Consider the following 21,593-nt stretch of genomic DNA (forward strand, 5'->3'; position numbering starts at 1 on the left):
AATGTGGAGGATTTTAACTGTGACGAGATGATTGACAGGGCAGTTTAAACAGTGACATGATGCATGTAACTAAGCAACAGAGCAGTCCTTTAAAGACGTAGTTATGATGAAGTAGTATGTCCCAAAGCTTTCTTACTCTTCTGCTACACACTCAAAAGCTCCTGGAGGGCCACTGTCCTGCAAAATTTAGCTCCAACCCCAATTAAACACATCTGAACCAGCTAATCAAGGTCTTACTAGGCATACTAGAAACTTCCAGGCAGGTGTGTTGAGGCAAGTTGGAGCTAAAGTCTGCAGGACATTGGCCCTCCAAGACCAGTTTGGACACCCCTGCAGTAGGCCTACATATTTTAGGGCGTAGTACAAGTAGGCGAATTGGGACACAGCACATGTTTTTTTACCTCTTGATGCCCTCTGTAGGTGAGGAGCCATAAATGCAGCATGAGGCTCAGCTCACGTCACTGCAGAAAAAGGATTGCGATTTAAGATGCTGCAGTGACGCCAACTGTAAACTGTAAACACCTGCAAGCTCTACAGTGGTAATTGGTAGGGTTGAGGTTGTAACTTGCCAGGTTACATTTTAAAACACAGCCGTCCCCGACCACAGTCAGTGTTTGAACGGTATCTGGCCTGCATTCAGATTAACAGAAATGTTGAAAACATTTCCACGAAATACTTCACATCCTTTTTTATACTAAAACCTGTATTGTACAGATATCTTATTGTTCTGTCTATCTGTCTCCCTTCAACCCTTGCAAACAGTTCCTCATGTTTTGCTCAGCCATCTGAGCACTGAATCAGGTACTCGGATGAGTTATTTTGACTGGTGTATACATGCTTGCATGGTATAGACATATTTGCATGTAGCTATTTGACGTGGTATTATTTAGTGGTCGACCGTTATGGGTTTTTTAATGGCTGATGCAGATATCAATTTTCATTAAAAAAATGTTTATTTTTATACAAATTTAAAATAAGTAAAACTGGGTCAAAAACATATATAATTTTTATTTTCCATTGATTAAGCTGTTGTTAGATTTTAAAACTGTAGCAAGTGGACATAGTTATTGGCAGATGCCACAAATCTAAATAAATAAAAATAAAAAAATCAGCCAGTTACTTGGCCTGGTCTACATATCGGTCCATCACTACAGTTACTAAAGTGTTTCAGGTTCCAAACAACATTTCGGAAGATGTGTAGAACTTGTTTTATTTCATTTATTACGTTTTATAGAAGAAAGCTTTATTTTTATATTTATTATTATTATTATTATTATTGTTACATACATTTTCTATTATTTTATGAGCTATATGATTAAACTTTATTACCATTTTTTTATTACCACTTTATTACCATTTTTTTTATTTTACTTTTTCTGCTATGGTATATATTGTTTTGTAGTATTACTTGTTATTTATATTTACTTTTATTTTATTTTTTAATTTCTAAAAAAAAGTTTTATAGAAGAAAGTTTTATTTTATTTTTTAATTTTTATTTTTTTACGTTTATATTTTATTTGTGTGTATTTTTTTATTATCATTATTATTTTGTAGTTTACTTGACACATTATGTGTTATGCCTTTAGAAGGTATGCGTTTAGTTTTGCTTGTATGTGTCTTTGCGCTGTGTTTGGTAGGTCTACATTTGCTTCTGTGTGCACATTTAAACTGTGTAGGCAGACACAAGATAATTTTGTGATTATCTATTATTACATTCTCGGTTTGGTTTCCTCTTGCATGATGCTTGTTTTTTCTTTTGACTTGCAAACCCCCCCAGTTCTACTAAAGACTGAAATAAACACATTCTCATATCTCTCTCCCATCTCACAGTACCAGCAGCTGGCATGACCCGTCTGTCTCGATCCCGATCCTCCTCTTCCAGCATCACATCCATGGAGGGCTCACGCAGCCGCAACTTGAACAGCCCTCTGGACGGGCCCAACTCTGGAGTCCTGGACAACCAGGCCAGGCCACAAACCATGGAGGTCTCCTGCTAAAGAATTCGCTGTCTGCTGTCCTTTCACCCCTCACCTCCTGTTATTTGTGTCCTAGACACCTACGTGTTTCTAATGCCTTTAATAGTGAGGCAGGGGAGGCTCGAATGAAATGTATTATATACTGAAGGTATGCATAATGAATATATACAGATGTTACTATATGCTAGCCACATTTTCAGTCATAAAAGCAGATAAAATTAAAGACTAATATATATTTACACATGAAGGGTCTTCCATCAGGCTTTTTATTTTACATTGAATTAATTCCACCTCTTTTTTTGAGCCACTCTCACATAAAGAAAAACACATGCATTAACAAAAAAATAGTTTTTATGTTTTTTTGTGACCTGTGACCTTTCCTGTGCTCTTATCTTGCTACACTGTATGCTCTTGTTTAATTTGTTGTCCTGTTTAACTGTCTTACAAACGTGTTGAATCCAATTTCCTGTTCATCCTATGAATGTAATGAATGTTCAGTATCTGACTTTTGTTGTATTTATATTAAGAACTCTAATGGGTTGTACTAAAAACCATCAGCTATTAGGAGACAAAGGCTTGTGATGACAAAAGAAGTGGAATATCATTCTTTATTTTCGTTTTATAATTGTTTCTTTGTATTTTTTTAAAGTTACATTAGGCTATCACCCTTTTAAATATTTAAAACAAAAGTAGCAAGGACTTAGTTTGATATAAAATCATGTTTTTTCTTTTGTACATTCACTACCTTACCATTTTTTAACACAATTATTCTTAATCAAAACATGAATTGATGTACACATGGAATGACAGCCGTATACGAGTATGAAATAGTGTCTGACAAAATCACTGTCCACTGATTCTCAGTTACTAAATAAAGTTAGATCATGGAAAATAACTGTTCATGCACTCTTTACTTAGGCATTTTTAACTATATAGCTATACTTTTGCTTTCAAAATAGTAGTATCATTTTCAGAATCACTCAAGAAACAACCTCTTAACGGCATAACAGACGGAAGATCATCAAGTCACAAAGTTTCCAACCACAAATGTACCTCACATCGAGCAACGCTTATCCTCAGGTTGTGGTTACACTACTTTTATGACTCTTAAAATAATAAAAGGTGCATATCACTGTGCCAAGAAAACATTAGAAGCTCAAACTGATCACATACACACAAAATTGCCTTTGAGTGATGTAACATTTTCTTAACTTGCACATATATGTAGAGTCTATATCCAATCTATGTAATCTATTGTAACTGAATGCACTACATCTTGCACTTAGTCCTTTCAGTTTAATTCTGACTGTTGTATCATGGATTTGTAAAGTGTATTAGCACAGGAAATTTCATTTGCATGTGGGTTAGTTCACCACAACTCCTACTCAAGAGAGCACAGAAGTCAATTCACACACGCACAAGAGACAACAGAGGAACAGAGGTTGCATCAAAAGCGTCTTCACACTTCTAGTGCTGGGATTCCTATAGTGGATGCTCTATCACATGGCCTTCTGTCTATTTTTGGCAAAGAAAATCATCTTATAATTGCAGCGTTTTCTCACACGGAGTTGAAACGGTGCAGAGTAAGTATTTTTATGTAGCTATATAAATGTCAGTCTGTCTGTACTCTTAAAAAAATGAAGATTTCAAAGAACTCAGTGAGCATATCATAATATTACACAAGTAATATTGTGTAATTGAACTTTCAAGTATAGTGTTATTTCTTTAGTTGTGTGTTTTTTGGGGTTTTTTAGGTTGGTTTCTGTCATAAAGTCAGAAAATGGTCATAAAATAAACATGGGCTGTCTAACAAGCAGACTCTGGCGTCGATCCGCTGTTCGACTGGAGGATCCCGTTTTGACGTCTGGTGGGTGTATGTGTAATTAATTACCACATATGAACACATTTTCTTTGTCAAACACCTGCAACTCGGTTAGCTTTTAATATGTACTACATATTTTATCATTCATGTTGTGTAAATTTATCCCTCAACTGTGTCTGTTTTACTTTAGCTTCGGGAAATCACATGAACATGGCGGTGGCCTTATGCAACTTTCCACCCCACACGTTTGATGAACATACTATATTTTTCGGAGACAGACTGAACATTATATCAGAGTAAGTAAAGATTATTTTTATACATAAAGGTATGTAAGTCTTTGCTCAAATGAATGCAGAATGGGTTTGTTTCTGTTACAGAGATGATGACATGTTGAGGGTTAGATCTATATCAACAGCCACAGAGTTTTTCATTCCTCACACCTACGTTTCCAAAGTGCACAATCGGTCAGTCATGTTCAACCCTTTTTTAAAAAACATTATTTATTCACAAAAAGAAAAAGACATTCTTGACTTTCTGTTCTTATGGGAGACCCGGGCTTAAGTCCGGCCCGCAGCCTCTCTCTCTTTTTCTGTGAGTGTGGATTTAATCATATATTGTGATCACTTCTGATTGAGAGATTTTGGAAAAGTGTGATTATTATGTCCATTATAAACTTTGCCCAATCTTGTTTATTTCCATAAAGGTGGCTGTTTGAAGGGATCACCAGGAGAAATGCAGAACAACTTCTTAGGCTGCCTCAAAACTACTCTGGATGTTTTCTAATTCGGGAAAGTCAGTCATGCCCTGGTTAGTGCTCCAAAGGCAATTTATTGCTTGCCATCTTTTGTATTAATAAAAGTCTATTTCTTAACCTTAACAAATGCATTGCTGTTGGTTGTAGGTTCCTACTCACTCTCAATACGACATGATAGAGACCATATGCACAATGTAAAGCACTACAGAATCCATCAGATCGACAACGGCTGGTTCTATATCCACAAAAACCGGCCCTTCTCCACTCTCATCCAGCTGGTAGACTATTACTCACGTAAGCTCAAATGACAAAAAAACAAATAAAAAAGGCTTACTATCAGTCCTTCCACCCACAAAAGACAGTCTACGAATGAAATACGAATGTTAAAATAAATCAAAGAGAATATATTTCATTAATTTACAGGACCTTTTAATGGAACATGCTGTCAGCTGACTGAACCTTGCTTATTTCATGACTTGAGCACAACAGTAGCACATACACCCTCACCAAAAGTATTCCAGAGGTCCAGTCTTAACTGGAAAGATTTGTCCAGGTAGGTTCAGTTTTTATTTGGATAACACTTTCCAGGCTTTTCCTATAATGTAGGCTAGTAGGATGCTTGCTTTGGTTATGCATAGAAATAACTAATGTTTATCATCAGGTCGATGATTCAAAGGCAGTTAAAGGGGGATGAAGAGACTCTGGTTAGTGAAGGACTGCGAGAGACTCTAAATACATATTTTTACATCACAGAGGAGTCGAGCTGTGAGGACTGAGTCACAAAGAACACACATTTATTAACATCACTTAAGTAATAGATGTTTTGGGTCTTTTCAGTATATTTGGTGGACATTTTGACCACAACGCTCTGTCCTGTACAAGTACATTCTTAAGCCTGATTAATGATCATGGTAACACTTTACAATAAGGTTTTATTTGTTAACATTAATTTATGCATAAACTAGCATTGACATCGAGCAATATATTTTTACAGCATCTATTAACCTTTGTTAATGTTAGTTAATAAAAATGTTCATGTTAGTTCACAGTTCATACTGTTTGACAGATACAACATTTGATCTTAAAAATATAATAGTAAATGTTGAGATTAACATTAACTGATCAATAAATGCAGTAGAAGTACTGTTCGTTCTTAGTTCATGTTAACTAATGTTAACAAAGGATACCTTATTGTAAAGTGTTACTATTATCGTTTGCTTTTAATTATCATTTTGGTTATTTTATTATTTTTTAATGAAGATTTGTTATGTTATAGTCATGTCTGTTGTAAAGGACAAGATGCATTACCTTGGGAAACTACAGAGTAAATTGCTCAGTTACATAAAGTAAAGTAACAATACAAACAATGTAGTAACATACTTTAAATATAATTATGTGTGACATAAAATAATGATGTAAATAAAATTGTGGGGAATTAATTGTGCAATTGTGGGAAAAGGGTAATAAATAAATACATTTATTTTAACTTTACTTTGTTTAATTTAATGTAACAATACTTTAAAATCGATTTTTATAAATGAGTCAGAAGTTACGTCATTAAAATGGGACTCAGTATTGGGTATTACAGTTACACCACATAAAAGAGATAAGTAAGCTCAATGAAGGCCAGAAGTCAAAGTTAAAGTTCAATCAGTTGACAGAGTTTACTGAAGACAAAGTTCTTCACTCTTACATAGTCTGTCGAAAATGAGTAAGAGAATTCAACCGCAAACTAACTTAGCATACAGAAACACTAGTACTTATAGTCTCATGGAAAATCACTTGATGTTATTTCTACTAATTCTGATTAAAGGTGCCCTAGAATCAAATTAAATTGACCTTGGCATAGTTGAATAACAAGAGTTCAGTACATGGAAATGACATAAAGTGAGTCTCAAACACCATTGTTTCCTCCTTCTTATGTAAATCTCATTTGTTTAAGACCTCCGAAGAACAGGCGAATCTCAATATAACGTATGTTACGTAACAGTCGGGATCAGTAATATGTACGCCCCCAATATTTGCATATGCCAGCCCATGTTCAAGGCATTAGACAAGCCAGTATTAACGTCTGGATGTGCACAGCTGAATCATCAGACTAGGTAAGCAAGCAAGGACAACGGCGAAAAATGGCAGATGGAGCAATAATAACTAACATGATCCATGATAACATGATATTTTAGTGATATTTGTAAATTGTCTTTTTGTGTGAGATTTAAAGGGGCCGCAGCCTGAATCGGTGCATAGTTAATGATGCCCCAAAATAGGCAGTTAAAAAAAATAATTAAAAAAAATCTATGGGGTATTTTGAGCTAAAACTTCACAGACACATTCAGGGGACACCTTAGACTTATATTACATCTTGTGAAAGAACTTTCTAGGGCACCTTTAACAGTACGGTTAACAGGTTAACGGTATGGATCATTCTAGCAGCATTCGAGCATGGTATTCCGTTCTTTACGCAAATGAGACATTATCTCTGACACGCTTTGTTTGTTCTATATTTGCATATAACTTTGGTAAGTTTCACAGGTGAGTCAAAACTTCCAGAAGGACTCTTCTCATCTGTACTGCTGTTGAACTCTCCTGGAGACTATTCCTTTGGAATGGTCACATGCCTCTAAATATAATAAACAACCCCTGCAACATGCACATAAATCCTATAAAGAATTACATTGACCTTCATGAGCTTAGACATAGTTGTCTTTACATGTCTCATACAGCTATCAAAAGAATAAAGTTCAAACAGACAGTTCTCTTTCTACAAAATATGGCTCTTGGTTAATTTGGTTGTATGAGCAATTAAATTAAGTACAAAACAAGTACATATTTATTCTCTGGAAGCCATTCTAAATGAGTAAACATTGTTACTGCATTCCTGACATGGGCATACAAAATACAGACATTGCCTGTAACATTTCCTGTATGACTGTTTTAGCAATCTGCAACCGACGTATTTTTTTTTTAATAATAATATAAAAATAGCTTTTAATTTGTTTAAATATAAAAATATACATATATATTAAAATTAAATATATATTTTTAAATGTACGTTACATTGTACGGTTGTGTTTTTATTGACGTGCACTGCGACCGCGCCCTCTACTGGTCGGTTAAAACATCGTCCACACGAGGGCGCTCAACTCACACAAGTGAGCGTCGAAGGCTGAGCGATTTTAACTTCCTGTTTGGAGCAGTTCAGGAAGACGAAGTAATGGCGACGCTACTGGGGCCCGAGTCCCCTTGGATGGGAGGAAAGAAACGGACTCGAAACAGGAATATTATCACCAGAATACGGCAGAGTCAGATTGCGGGACGAGGCTTCAGCAGAGGGACGCAGGTAAATGGGAGAATTTGTGCTGCTGACAGAGAAAGCCGCTGTCAGGGATCCGCGGTTATGAGCTGAACCGTCGATCAACCTGCTTTAAGTTAAGCAACAAAATAAATAGGACGGGTGTGACGCTTAAGTTTGATCCAAAGGTTGTTTAAATAATCTCTTAAAACTTGTGAAGGCAAATGGTCAGTGTGGTTTAAAAATAAACCACGTAAACGGAGAATGACAACTAGCCGTTAACTAATTAGGTTGTTCTTGGCTTTGACTGTCTGATAATAATTTGGGTTAAACGAGGCTTTAAATGCCGTCCAAATACAATCCAATTAAAGACTCCGACACAATGAGTCGTATTATTATGAATGAGTAATATTATCACTTATAAGCACACACAGATCAATCTGTAATCATGTAATGTTTATAACCGATCAGCTGTTTCAAGTAAACACGGGTTGAGTCTCACAACTTAAAGGTGCCTAACCTAGACAGCATTTGGGATCAATATAGGCACCTTGAACGTCATGTAGACCATAAATGTTGTCAGGGTAGTCAGCATGCTAGAGTTTGACAGCCACAGATGTCAAATGTCATTTTATCTAGTCTCCAATTCTGTCATATCGTATTCTTATAGATTTCCTTGTCCATTTTGTTTCATCACCAGCCTAAACAGTAAATTGCACTCATTTTGTGTGGGTTATTGGATCAGGCAGTGATATTTTGCTGGCTCAGGCCTGGAGTTTAAAGAGCTTGAATTATGTAAGATGTCCTGTTGAGTTGGACATGATCTGAGCCTGAGAATTTCACTCAATTTAAGCCCCTCAGGTTTCGCTTTCACTTCATACACAGTATTTGATACTAACTGACACTAAAGACCTATGCAAATAATTTGTTGTTCAATGTTTCTACCATGACAGGTTGATGTTTCTAAATGGCCTAAAGTCTAGTAGAGATGTGGTCTGTTGTGCATGCAGAAAGCATGTGTCCTTCTAAATCAGCAAGATTATTCTGTTGTAACTTATTATTATGCTTTTCTTTTTTTTTTGGCACCTACTACTAGTTCCTGAGTATTTGATTGTATTTTGAAGAAATTAAAAGGAAGAGGACCTACTTATTTACAGGAGGCTTATGGTACAATGTATGGAGTTCATTGTATCAGCATGACCTTGAAAGACACTTTATAAGTATTAATATCATACAAAAATTATACCAGCTGGGAATCGGCAACCTATAACAACTGCTGATAGAATGAACATTAAATCAGGTTCTTAACTAAAGGAATATGTCACTTTTGTTTCAGGATGTAGAGCACTTTGATGTCATATTAACTAACTGCAAAGTGCATAAATGCAAAGAATATAACCTGTATTTACAAGTCATTTGCATTTATTTGAAAGCATTGTGTGTGTAAAGGGTACTTTGCAGCCTTCAAAGTAATGCACATGTAAATTCATTTCATTATTACCATTAGTTGTCAAACATGCAATGGGCTTTTATTACAGCGCTTTACAAGGCAGCATATTCGAAAAATTGATGCTATTAATAACCGACTTTAGTATTCAAACACAATAATTGTGTTATATGTTATTGTATTGAAAATAAAATATAAATGTTATATATCTTTCAGGATTCTTTGATCTATAGAAAGTTCAAAAGAGCAGCATCTATTTGAATTGGAAATCTTTTGTAACATTATAGATATCTTTATTGTCTTTTGATCAACTTAAAGCATCTTTGCTTATCTATTACAGCAGCGGTCGATATCTTTAAACGCTCCTGCTTGAATCAGATTCTGATTGGCTCTCAATGTTTTTATCATTCATTAACTGGGAAAATTTGTTGTGAAAGTGATTCCATGATATTGTTCCTCTGTGCTGTTATCATTACAGTTGTGGTTTAGACTCTGCACTTCTTTTAAATGTATATCATTCTTTAAAATACATCTTTGTTATAGCTATCTTGTTTGGTTTGAACGGGCCTTGACACTCCTTTTGCCAAATTGCAAGAACTGGTATTTCCTTAAGGAAATGCAAATCTAGTTACTGTTTATTCTTTGTTTTCAGCTCCCAGAAGTTCTTCTTCAAGAGAGAGATAAGAGGGCGAAATGGCACGGGATTCCAGTCTTACTTCAAGAGCTGTACGAGAGCAGCCACCTAAACAGTGACTTCACCCGCTCACATATTGTCCTGAAGGTGAGATCTCTGATTCTACTCTCTCTTTATAGTCTGGGATATTTTCTGCTGTCTTATAAATATTTTTTAGCCACTTGATAGCCTTATTTTAGAGCAGACTTCACTCTGAGTATCTCTCTAGGCTGAATTTGTCTCATTGTGGTGTTCTGATACAGGAACTGTCATCATTGCTATCTATGGAGGCCATGTCTTTTGTGACGGAGGACAGGAAGACGGCGCAAGAGTCCACCTTTCCCAACACGTACACCTTTGACCTGTTTGGAGGAGTAGATGTGAGTTCTGACACTCTCATGTCTGAATAATAAGGAATTGGCACCCTAACTTTGATCAATATAAAGTGCTAATGAAAATGGATGACGGTGAAGTTATTGATTAGCCAGGTCTGTGTGTTGCAGCAAAGAGAAGCTTTGTCACTGTTGTCAATTTACAGAAGATAATTTTTTTTCCAGTTCTCAACACTGTTAAAATGTCTGTTTTGAAAATGTAAGCTCTCTGGAACCTGTGTTGTAAACTTGTAAATATATTTTATATTAAAGATGCCCTAGAATCAAAATTTGAATTTACCTCGGCATAGTTAAATAACAAGAGTTCAGTACATGGAAAAGACATACAATGAGTTTCAAACCCCATTGCTTCCTCCTTCTTATGTAAATCTCATTTGTTTAAAAGACTTCAGGAAAACACGCGGATCTCAACATAACACCGACTGTTACGTAACAGTCGGGATCATTAATATGTATGACCCCAATATTTGCATATATGCCAGCACATGTTCAAGGCATTAGACAAGGAAAGGCAGTATTAACGTCTGGATCTGTGCACAGACAAGGTAAGCCAGCAAGAACAACAGCGAAAAATGGCAGATGGAGCAATAATAACTGACATGATCCATGATAGCATGATATTTTTAGTGATATTTGTAAATTGTCTTTCTAAATGTTTCATTAGCATGTTGCTAATGTACTGTTAAATGTGGTTAAAGTTACCATCGTTTCTTACTGTATTCACGGAGACAAGAGCCGTCACTATTTTCATTTTTAAACACGTACAGTCTGTATAATTCATAAACACAACTTCATTCTTTATAAATCTCTCCAACAGTGTAGCATTAGCCGTTAGCCCCAGAGCATAGCCTCAAACTCATACAGAATCGAACGTAAATATCAAAATAAATACTTTACTCACATAATTCGAAGCATGCACACAGCATGCATGACGAACATCTTGTAAAGATCCATTTGAGGGTTATATTAGCTGTGTGAACTTTGTAAATGCGCTGTAATATAGTCGAGAGCTCGTGTGGCAGGGAGCAGGCGAATTAAAGGGGCGGCGCGCTGCCAAAATCAGTGTATAGTTAATGATGCCCCAAATAGGCAGTTAAAAAAATTAATTAAAAAAAATCTGTGGGGTATTTTGAGCTGAAACTTCACAGACACATTCAGGGGACACCTTAGACTTATATTACATCTTGTGAAAAAGCATTCTTGGGCACCTTTAAAATTCGAATATATTGTAAAATTAAATTTATTTTCAACAGAAAGCTCAAAAGAACTGGAACAGCTGTTGCTCACAGTTTTGCTCGCCTTTTTTTACATGTTTGTTGATTAAAAATAAATGTTATATTTGAATAATTTGCGCTTTATCTGTCAATAAGATTGTAGTGTCTATTTGACAATATTCAGCACATATTTCACCCTAACCAGCACAAAAAATCCATCTGGGCTTAAACATTGGGTGGGATGTGGGGGAAAATGTGTTTTCAATAAAATACAGTAAATAAAATGAACTTTCATTTATTCAATTAATTGAATAAATAATTGACAGATCCATTTATTTATCAAATGGATTTTAGTTGCAGACCTAGATCAATTCATAATGATGACTGTTTGTTTTGTCTTTTTAGCTCCTGGTGGAACTTCTGATGAGACCCACTCTGACAACGCTACAAAAGCCCAAAAGTAAGTTGACTAGTAGAATATTTTATGCAGATTATTTGTAAGTAATTATATGATTATTATTTATTGCTAAATATATAAATGTATTATTTATATAAAGTAAGAACAACAATAATAATTATTTTTTAACTGCACTTATTCTAGTAACCATTGTTATATTATATCTGTCTTCAACAGATGTGAAAATCTATGTGAAAAACAATAAATAATAATAATTCCATTTTTAAACTGCTTATAGTGAATGATGACTTGGTTAAAGACTGCCTTAGTGTGCTGTACAACTGCTGCATATGTGTAAGTATTCAGGCTTTGTTTATTATATAGAAAACACAAGGGTGACCAATATCCATGTGATGAGTTCAATAAGTGCACTTGTTTTCCTACAGACGGAAGGGGTCACAAAAAACCTGGCATCGAGGGATGATTTTGTCTTATTTCTCTTCACGTTGATGACAAATAAGAAGACCTTTTTGCAAACAGCTACATTGATTGAGGATATTCTTGGAGTTAAAAAGGTCCGCATAAAATGCATTGCAGAGTATTAAAAATATTTGTCAAACGCCTAACAAATAGTAGTGATAAGCATGCCATGTGGAATGTCACCACTAATGTCTGATGTTATGAACCATTATGAAACAACAGGAAATGATTCAGTTGGAGTGGATCCCAAACCTGTCAGGACTGGTCCAGAGCTTTGATCAGCAGCAGCTCGCCAACTTCTGTCGTATCCTCTCCGTCACCATATCTGAGCCTGATGTGGGGAACGATGACAAACACACACTCCTGGCTAAAAACGCACAGCAGAAACGCAATACCAGCCCCTCACGAGCAGAGGTCAACCAGGGTAGGTGGACTACTAACTTAACTTTACTTAGAGCTAATGCCACAAAGAGCAGTAAAGTGGTGATGGAGAATAAAGTCATTGCTAAAGGGAAAGTAGATCTGTTAAAATGACAGCTCTTTCCATTCAGTACTTTTCAGTGCATATATAGAGTATTTCTGGCAGGGATAGATTTATGGGGTGAGGGTTAACAGGGCACGAATAATAAAAACATGATGTAATATTTTCCAGTCACGCTCCTGAACATCCCTGGCTTCATTGAGCGTCTCTGTAAATTGGCCACACGGAAGGTGTCCGAGGCAACTGGAACATCAAACTTTCTGCAGGAACTGGAGGAGTGGTACACTTGGCTCGACAACACGCTAGTACTGGATGCGCTCATGCAGATAGCAACTGATGAAGCGGAGCACAGCAGCACAGGTAGAATTGTTGGGTTGCTCTGAAAATGAATGTGACACAAAGCCAAGTGTGTACTATCAACAATAAAAATAAAAATGTTATAAGAAATGAAACGTTCATTAAGAAACTTAATAACTGGTTATGATTATGCATCATATATCGTGTTAATTTCTAGATATATTCATAACATTCAGTGTCAAATGATCATTTAGAAATCATTCTAACATGCTGATTTGGTGTTTAAGAAATGTTAAACATTTGTGTGCTTAATATTTTTAATGGAAACCATGATAGAACTGTCGATTTAACACTTTATTTTAATTAGTTATGAAAAAAAATAACGCTTTAAAATTAATGCTTTTAACGCACCCACCCTGCAACAGACCTACATAGGTCATCCATACAGTTGATAATGATAAACATGATGCAGTGCAACAACTCACTGCATGATGGAGCCTATAGAATGCCCCTGTATGAGTTTTTGTCTCATATTTATATCATATGATATAGTTAAGCAATATCACACGAGTGCTGTTTTTGTTCCGAATAGCATGAGTGCAAATGCGATACTGATTTTATACAGTTAAAAAAAAGTAAATATTGTCTGATTCGGCAATGAAAATATTACATATAAAGCCACAGCAGAACGATTGTGTCTCTGAACTAACTTTGAATGAGTCAATTGGGTGAACCAGTGATTCAGTGGCCCATTCATAAAGATAGCAATTTGCTTCATTCCTGAATGAATCAGCCATTTGAACAAATCTAATTAATAAACCAATTTAGACATTGGCTGCATCTGAAATCGCATACTTCTCTACTATATAGTAGGCAAAAACAGTATGTGACAAAAATAGTATGTCCGAATTCACAGTATTCACAGAAGAGTAGGTAAAAAGTACTCCGATGACCTACTACTTCCGGCAAGATTCATATAGTGGACACTTTACTATCCCATGACGCCATGGGAGAGGATTTGTGAATGGCAGTGAAGCGACGTAACTGATGCTGGTGGGTCACGTGATAAGGGCAACATGGCGAATGTAGTATGTCCAGATTACGTTCATGCTATACACATTCATACTATATAGAACATACTTTTTTAGTGGTTGTGAAGTAATTACTTATCCAAAATACGTACCTACTCGAGAGTATGCGATTCCAGACGCAGCTATTGTCTTATTTACCACCACCTACTGGCAGTCTTAGTTTCTTATTTATAGTATTATTTCATTTCATATAGTTTATCCAAAAATAGCCTCATGGCTGTTGTAGCCTAAGAGTTTGTGTAATAAATTCTCTGTTGAATCTTATAATATTTCTTTCTAAAGCTACTTTTTGTGATGTCCATTTGATGCTTTTCTCATTTAACACAATAATGACTTAATCATAATCATTTGGTGTTGATTTCTCAGCCAAATTTGATGTTCGATTTAATTTGCAATCGTTAAAAATTTTAATCACTTGACAGCCCTACTAATAATATATAAAATTATTAATTCATTTATTTTTTCTCACAGAATCATCTGATGAGAGTACATTGGCCACCATCCCTTTGAGGCATCGTTTGCCACAGTCCATGAAGATTGTTCATGAGATCATGTATAAGGTGGAAGTGCTGTACGTTTTGTGCGTCCTGCTCATGGGCCGACAACGGAACCAGGCAAGAGCCGCTCATGTCTGTTACGGATCTACAATAGAACTAATTAAATTCTAATAGTCTTGTAATTCCCATTCTTGTTAATCATAATCTGTTAGGTGCATAAAATGTTGGCGGAGTTTCGTTTGATTCCTGGACTCAATAACCTTTTCGACAAGCTCATCTGGAGGAAATACACCACCTCTAATCACGTGGTTCATGGACAGAATGAAAACTGCGATTGCAGTCCGGTGAGCTTTGAGCGAATACATTGTAGATTTATCCCATTCGCTCTAATCCATTTCCCCAAATTCTCATTGATCATGTTATGCTATTGTTTTTCTGTGCAGGAAATCTCTTTTAAAATCCAGTTTTTGAGGCTTCTGCAGAGCTTTAGTGACCACCATGAGTAAGTTACAAGATTGTGAGCTCAAAGTGGGATGTCACATACCTGTGGATTGACAGAAGAATGCATTCATCCATTTATTCTTTATTTCTCAGAAATAAGTACTTGCTTCTGAACGCTCAAGAGCTGAATGAGTTGAGTGCCATCTCCCTTAAGGCAAACATCCCTGAGGTGGAGGCACTAGTAAACACCGACAGGTACTGTTCAGATGTCAAATCTATATGCTAATATACTTTTCTTTACAGCAGACAAATATTATAATTTATCTTATCTGTGGTGTCTTTCAGGAGTTTAGTGTGTGATGGTAAAAAAGGGCTCCTCACACGGCTCCTCGCCGTTATGAAAAGAGAACCGCCAGACTCTTCCTTCAGGTGAGACACTGGGTTCATAACGATTTGGCTAAATGTGTTTTGAATGCCAGATGAGTCATGGTGACATATTTTCTCTCTAAAGGTTCTGGCAGGCAAGAGCTGTTGAGAGCTTCCTCCGAGGGGCCACATCATATGCAGACCAGATGTTTTTGCTGAAGAGAGGCTTGCTGGAGGTACAGATGTTTATACAGTACATTCTTGTGCCTGTCTGTTTGGTCAAAATGTTTTTCCCCTTAGAATTGATTGAGTTGCTCAAATCTTGTCTTTTGATTGTAGCACATCCTCTTCTGCATCATCGACAGTGGCTGCAAGTCCAGAGATGTCCTGCAGAGCTACTTTGACCTGCTCGGGGAGCTTATGAAGTTCAACATCGATGCCTTCAAGAGATTCAACAAATACGTCAACACAGATGAAAAGGTACCAGCAATAACAAAATGTGGAGAAATAAAAGCTGTTGTTAAACAACATCTGCTCGACTTTGGTTAAACATTGTGCCTCCTTCAGTTCCAGGTGTTCCTCACCCAGATCAACAGCTCTCTGGTGGACTCCAACATGCTTGTCCGTTGTATTGTCCTCTCTCTTGATCGATTTGAGAGCCAGACGGAAGATGTGAAAGGTAAATTTGGCTATTGTACTCTTGGATTGTTGCTAAAAGTATACACTACCGTTCAAAAGTTTGTGGTCTGTAAGATTTTTTTGAAAGAAATCAGTACTTTTATTGAAGGACACATTAAATTGATCAGAAGTGATAGTAAAGACATATATAATGTTACAAAAATTTCTATTTCAAATAAATGCTGTTCTTATGAACTTTCTATTCATCAAAGAATCCTGAAAAAATATATGTATATCACGGTTTCCACAAAAAATTAGGCCGCACAACAGTTTTCAACATTGATAATAAGAATTTTTTTGAGCACCAAAACAGCATTGGTAATATATATTTTTTTATATATTGATCTTGATTTTTATGTATTTGTAAACAGGTATGCCAGGTAGATCAACAAAGATAAAGCAAAAAGTAGAAATATGGTTGCTTCCAAAAAGTATGCTTGTACTCGAATATTCACACTTAATACAAAGAAAGATTTCTATATTGTTTTTAAATGTATTAATAATGTATTCCAAAATAACAGTACATAGCAACAGCAATATTCACCTCCATGTTGTTTTTACTAAAACTATAAACACTACAAATCCCACACTGAGAATTTTTGAACCGATTCACTCAAAAACCTGAAGGATAATCAGAATTTAAAACATTTTCATATTTTCATGCTTGTCTAATTTAGGAATTTAAGTCAGATTAAAAGTGCACTAAAATCATCTCAGTATATTATGTTTTTGCTTAATTTTAAGCTGCCAGGCACTGCGAATATAAGTATTCAATATTTTCCCCTGCCTTATTCCTGAGAAAAATCTGATAGATAAGAAAGATGAAAATGTTTTTCCAGGCAACTTGAGATTTGATAATATTATCACTTAAATTGTAAATTGCTTTATCTGATGGGTAGTCTGTTCAGAGCCATTAGTCAATCATTTCTGATCGCTATTGACAAATTGCAGTCTCTATTTTAGTCTTTGTGTTTGTGCCTCTGCAGTGGTTGAAGTGCTTTCTGAGTGCTGTCTGCTGTCCTACATGGCTCGAGTGGAGAACAGGCTGTCCTTCCTTTTTAGGCTGGTTAACATCATCAATGTGCAGACCCTCACACAGGCAAGACCACAGTGCAGATCACCTCACCCTGTTTGTCTCGTTTGAGTCCGTGATAATTATTCCTCTGTTTTTCTCCTGTGTTTTTCTGGCTTCTCTCCCAGGAGAACGTGAGTTGTCTTAACACCAGCCTGGTGATTCTGATGCTGGCCCGGAGGAGAGGAAAGCTCCCGTTTTACCTGAACGCCCTGCGGGAGAAGGAATACACAGAGAAATATCCTGGCTGCCTCCTTAACAACTTCCACAACTTGCTGCGCTTTTGGCAGCACCACTACCTCAACAAGGATAAAGACAGCACCTGCCTGGAGAATGTGAGGCTATATACGGTTAAGGGCTGCACAATATGATGAAATAAAAACAATATCACGTTATGGCTTAGTGCAATTACAAAATTGCACAGGCTGTGCTTTAATATATTTATGCTACCGATTTCAGAATGAAGCGTGTCACTTACGCTGTGTTGTTCATGATAGTGTTTCAGTCTCAGAACGGCTTTGTTCATTTTCTGAGATGCTGTGAGCTGCACAGCGTATACATTAACATACAGTGCCTTCACTCTGAAACCGGCAGTGCATTTATTTATTTTCCGGCTACCTGTCAAAATAAAAGCTTGATGGTAATAGACACTAGTCAGGTTAGACGTCATATTGAATTTAAGGCTGTAACAAACTTCAAGTTCAGGGAAGGAGGGAGGCGCGAACCGGGAAACGGTAAACATAAACTTTAATCACAAATAAATTGAAAGCAAGCATATTAATCATAATGAAACAAACAATGTAAATGTCCCAGGCCTCTCTTGACTTCCACTGTCATCACTCCTCCAGTTATCCTTCCGGAGCTCCTCTGTGGGACTCGAGACCGGTGTGCCACACAGATGTCTCTCATTAGCATTGTCTCCACAGGCCTCGCTCCACTTCCACGGCTCACAGCCCCGCCCTGCCTCACCACAAACGCGGATGACATCAAAGCTGTGAGGGATAGAATTAGTCTTTACAATGGCAATTTTCACAACTTAGAAAACTTTTAAAACTGTTTTACGGAGTTTTTTAGACTGGGTAAACCAAGCCTGATCTGCCGGCGATTTGATTTCGCCTGGCAACTCAGTCTGGAAACCCGTACATTCATTTCTACTGCTTCTGTTACACTTTTGCGGGAACCAATCACAGAATGGCTTATCCACCTTGCTCGCTATTGGCGGGTATAACACGATGACGATAGAAAAGCGACGGCAAGCACGACCGTCAATCTAATTCCTTTTAACCTCTCGACGATGCTGAATGACTTCTTTAGTTTAGCAAACAAATCGCTCGAGTGGGTGTAAATACCACTCACTTTCATGTTTTTTTTTTTTTTTTTTTTGCAAACCTGCAAAAATCGCTCGATGCCATTGCTGCTTCTTCAAACCGCTGATCAATGCTACAAACCAATACAAACTAAACCTGTCTGGCGTTTCCCGTCGCTCTGCAAAGTACGTCACCCGGATCGTTGATCTGATTGGTTGAAGGACTGTCCAATTGCGTGAATAATGCTTGTTGATCACGCCTCTTGTGCAGTAGAAAACACATACAGACTCTCAAGACCAATGTTCAATTTTAAATTGAGCTTGGTCTGGTGATAGCCAGACAAGGAGTTTTTTGAAACTCCACTGAATTTTTTTTTTCGGAAAGAGGTTTTCAGCTGAACAATTGGTTAAGCAATAGTAAAAACCATTGAATGCCCTGTAATTCTATCCCTCACAGCCTCGTTTTCATTGCTAAAAAAAAAAATTAGATTATAATTATAGTTATAATCAAATATTAGTATTATAATTTTACAGTGACTATTTTAATTATTTTACAGTACAATAGTATTACAATATATTTCTTATTTTGTTTAATTTTATTTAATCTTGTTTTGTTTTGTATAATAAATCACAATAAAATCATGATTATTTTATAGTCTTATTGAATTGGTCAAAAACAGTGTGAATGTGGCTGATGAAGACAAAACTAAAGAGGTATGGGCCAAGTATGAGCACCCAAATTTTTCAAATTTTTCCCAAATTATTCAGCCCTTAAAGGATTTCATGGATAAAAGTCTTCAGAGCAAAACGTAATTTTTCAGCTCTTTTTTTCCTATGCAGATGCACTCCCCAACAGAATCACTCCAGTTATTCTAGAATGATTAATTCTTTAAAAATAAAGCTATTCAAGTCATCTGGTGAAACTTCCTGTATTTTGTTCATTTGGCAATATAAATCACATTAAAACAAAATATCACAGTCTCAGTGTTTTTTTTCCCAATATTGTGCAGTCCTAATACAGTTTATATTTTACTGTATCAGGCTAATATTTAACCATCAATGTTCTCTTTCCTTTCAGAGTTCCTGTATTCCCTTCAGTTACTGGAAGGAGACGGTTTCAGTACTGCTCGGAGAGGACAGGACTTCTCCCTGTGCCATTATCAGCTACATAGATGAGCCTTACATGGAGCTAGACCGGGACCTTCTAGAGGATTGACTCTTGCGGGTGGGCTCGGGGAGGGACTCGCACGTTCAGAGAGCGTATAGAACAGCCTCCCGGCTCATCCGACTGCATGCTATGGCTCAGTGAGCTGTCCATTCTTTACTTGGTGCCCATGTTCCACTTAATTCATCTCCAGGTCCTGGGTGCAAAGGAACTTCCCGTGAAGGATCGCCCACCCCGTTATTCATTCAGCGGGAACGCAGTACCCGGACAGCTCAAGCCAGAGCCGAAACTCTGACCTGAAACTGTCTCGTTGTGTTCTGGTGCCGTACTTTCGGTGAAATCGCATGGGGCCTTTTATGCAGAATTACACAAAGAAGAAAATATTTAGGATAAATGTCCGACTTGGATCAGAAAGATGTATCCTCGACTTAGGGTGGTCGATGATCTAGTGATCTAAGAACTGCACAGCCAGCCTTTAAGGAGATTTTCTCTGTAATTTAGAATGGAAAAAGCAAAAGAGAAGTGTTGGATTGATGAACGGTGGCTTGGATGTTACTTTGCCAAGCTGTCAGAAGGTTATTCTAACATTTGAGAGGTGAACGGCACTCATGCTTAACTGAATGATGTCAAAATCTTTGTACAGTGTAGATGAATTAGAAATGAAATTTGGACAAGTCTTATTTATTTTCTCACATTTCTCTTGTAATTTTGCGCTCGTGGTGAGATCATAAACCTGTTTTCTTTTCATATTCTTCATTGCTTCGCTCCTTTTGTTAGGTTTTATCAAGCACATATGAAATAAGAGATTTTCCGTTCTTCTATTTTTAATTTTTTGTATAAATTAGTTTTTAATAGTACATGTATCATCCCTTTTGTTTTATTTTTTCACAGTGAAACACTTCATATCTCGTGGGCACGGAAGGTGTTAAACTATGCAGGTTCACTCACACCATGGTCGTAAATATCCAGCTAGCCTTGACCTCCATGCTGCCATCTGTCGTTCGTTCTGTAGCAAACCACTAAATCACCATCTTCTAACTTTACAGGCCTCAGCCGTTGACAATCTGTTGCGCTCAAACATGCAGCTCCGGCTTGGTGGCCGGGAACCTGCGAAGGTGCTGCTCTTCTGCGGTCGCTTTGTGCTGGATGTGGTAGCTGAGCTAGACTAGAAGCGCTAAACTAGAAACTTCCAATCAACTACCTCGTTTCATTAGTGTTGTTTTCTAACCCACTCCTATAGTTTAAGCATGTTGCGGATTTTATTCTGTTGCACCTAATTTCACTGTGTATGCAAAAGTTCCTGTGTATAAATGACTAAATGTGTTTCACAAGAATTGCTTTGCTTTTACCTGTGGATGTTTGCAAGTTCTCGTGTTTTTTCTTTATATCGGTTTCTTATACTGTCACGGTGCTTTGCGTTGGCAAATCAATTTCATACCATTCGTATAAAGCGGTTTGAATGCTACAGAGTTTTGGTCACTTCCTTTGACACCAGGAATGTGTAGTTGTAATAATAGCAGTAGTGTGAATGTGATTTTTCTGATTTGAATGATTGCTACATCAACACAAAGGATCTGAATGTCTCTTCTTTATCCACAGGCCTTGGTTCATGTCTCGCATGGGTTGGGTTTGGTTTTAAATACTGACATTTTCTTGCATAGCTCTGTCTGGATGAATTTAGTCATAAGAGATAACCATGTCAAGCCCAGTAAACTTAATGCTTTAAATAAACCTGAATTCAATACCCTGCC

The 21,593-nt window shown here is 36.8% G+C and overlaps 3 protein-coding genes across 8 annotated transcripts in view; all 3 read left to right on the forward strand.

The window, feature by feature from the left end:
• The window catches only part of ndrg3a (ndrg family member 3a), a 50,285-nt gene extending 47,416 nt beyond the window's left edge, over positions 1-2,869 (forward strand). For 2 of the 3 annotated variants that reach the window (XM_048172381.1, XM_048172383.1), the window contains 2 exons: positions 763-801; positions 1,832-2,869. In XM_048172381.1, the coding sequence (XP_048028338.1) occupies positions 763-801; positions 1,832-1,998 (206 nt within the window). In that variant the 3' untranslated portion in view covers positions 1,999-2,869. The remainder of the gene's footprint in view (positions 1-762; positions 802-1,831) is intronic. The other variant, XM_048172382.1, reaches the window with a different exon arrangement.
• Positions 2,870-2,984: 115 nt separating this feature from the next.
• sla2a (Src like adaptor 2a) lies at positions 2,985-6,037 on the forward strand. 4 transcript variants are annotated; one of them, XM_048172384.1, is made up of 8 exons: positions 2,985-3,560; positions 3,732-3,850; positions 3,990-4,095; positions 4,177-4,263; positions 4,503-4,606; positions 4,701-4,847; positions 4,977-5,106; positions 5,215-6,037. In XM_048172384.1, the coding sequence occupies exons 2-8, from the start codon at positions 3,775-3,777 to the stop codon at positions 5,327-5,329; spliced, it is 765 nt and encodes a 254-aa protein (XP_048028341.1). In that variant the 5' UTR covers positions 2,985-3,560; positions 3,732-3,774; the 3' UTR covers positions 5,330-6,037. The 4 variants fall into 4 exon arrangements, with proteins under 4 accessions (XP_048028341.1, XP_048028342.1, XP_048028343.1 ...); XM_048172385.1 differs by having other exon boundaries at positions 3,732-3,844; XM_048172386.1 differs by lacking the exon at positions 4,177-4,263.
• A 1,671-nt stretch (positions 6,038-7,708) lies between these two features.
• Positions 7,709-21,591, forward strand: trpc4apa (transient receptor potential cation channel, subfamily C, member 4 associated protein a). Its single transcript, XM_048172407.1, has 19 exons — positions 7,709-7,893; positions 9,945-10,073; positions 10,229-10,345; positions 11,977-12,031; positions 12,267-12,322; positions 12,415-12,543; positions 12,671-12,872; positions 13,101-13,289; positions 14,789-14,931; positions 15,027-15,158; positions 15,258-15,316; positions 15,409-15,510; positions 15,601-15,684; positions 15,767-15,857; positions 15,961-16,101; positions 16,189-16,300; positions 17,286-17,398; positions 17,500-17,706; positions 19,756-21,591. Exons 1-19 carry the CDS (start codon positions 7,768-7,770, stop codon positions 19,891-19,893), a joined length of 2,325 nt encoding a protein of 774 aa, XP_048028364.1. The 5' UTR covers positions 7,709-7,767; the 3' UTR covers positions 19,894-21,591.
• Positions 21,592-21,593: the final 2 nt, after the last annotated feature.

The sequence above is a fragment of the Megalobrama amblycephala genome, linkage group LG21 (genome assembly GCF_018812025.1).
Source record: "Megalobrama amblycephala isolate DHTTF-2021 linkage group LG21, ASM1881202v1, whole genome shotgun sequence".
NCBI lineage: Eukaryota > Metazoa > Chordata > Actinopteri > Cypriniformes > Xenocyprididae > Megalobrama > Megalobrama amblycephala.

What these genes read in the sequence shown, in the direction of transcription:
- sla2a (XM_048172384.1), top strand. Translation starts at nt 3,775, where the DNA reads ATGGGCTGTCTAACAAGCAGACTCTGGCGTCGATCCGCTGTTCGACTG. An exon ending in AGACTGAACATTATATCAGA is followed by an intron (nt 4,096 to 4,176) that starts GTAAGTAAAGAT and finishes TTTCTGTTACAG; the next exon opens with AGATGATGACATGTTGAGGG. An exon ending in GCTGGTAGACTATTACTCAC is followed by an intron (nt 4,848 to 4,976) that starts GTAAGCTCAAAT and finishes ATTAATTTACAG; the next exon opens with GACCTTTTAATGGAACATGC.
- trpc4apa (XM_048172407.1), top strand. Translation starts at nt 7,768, where the DNA reads ATGGCGACGCTACTGGGGCCCGAGTCCCCTTGGATGGGAGGAAAGAAA. An exon ending in GCACTAGTAAACACCGACAG is followed by an intron (nt 15,511 to 15,600) that starts GTACTGTTCAGA and finishes GGTGTCTTTCAG; the next exon opens with GAGTTTAGTGTGTGATGGTA. An exon ending in CCAGACGGAAGATGTGAAAG is followed by an intron (nt 16,301 to 17,285) that starts GTAAATTTGGCT and finishes GTGCCTCTGCAG; the next exon opens with TGGTTGAAGTGCTTTCTGAG.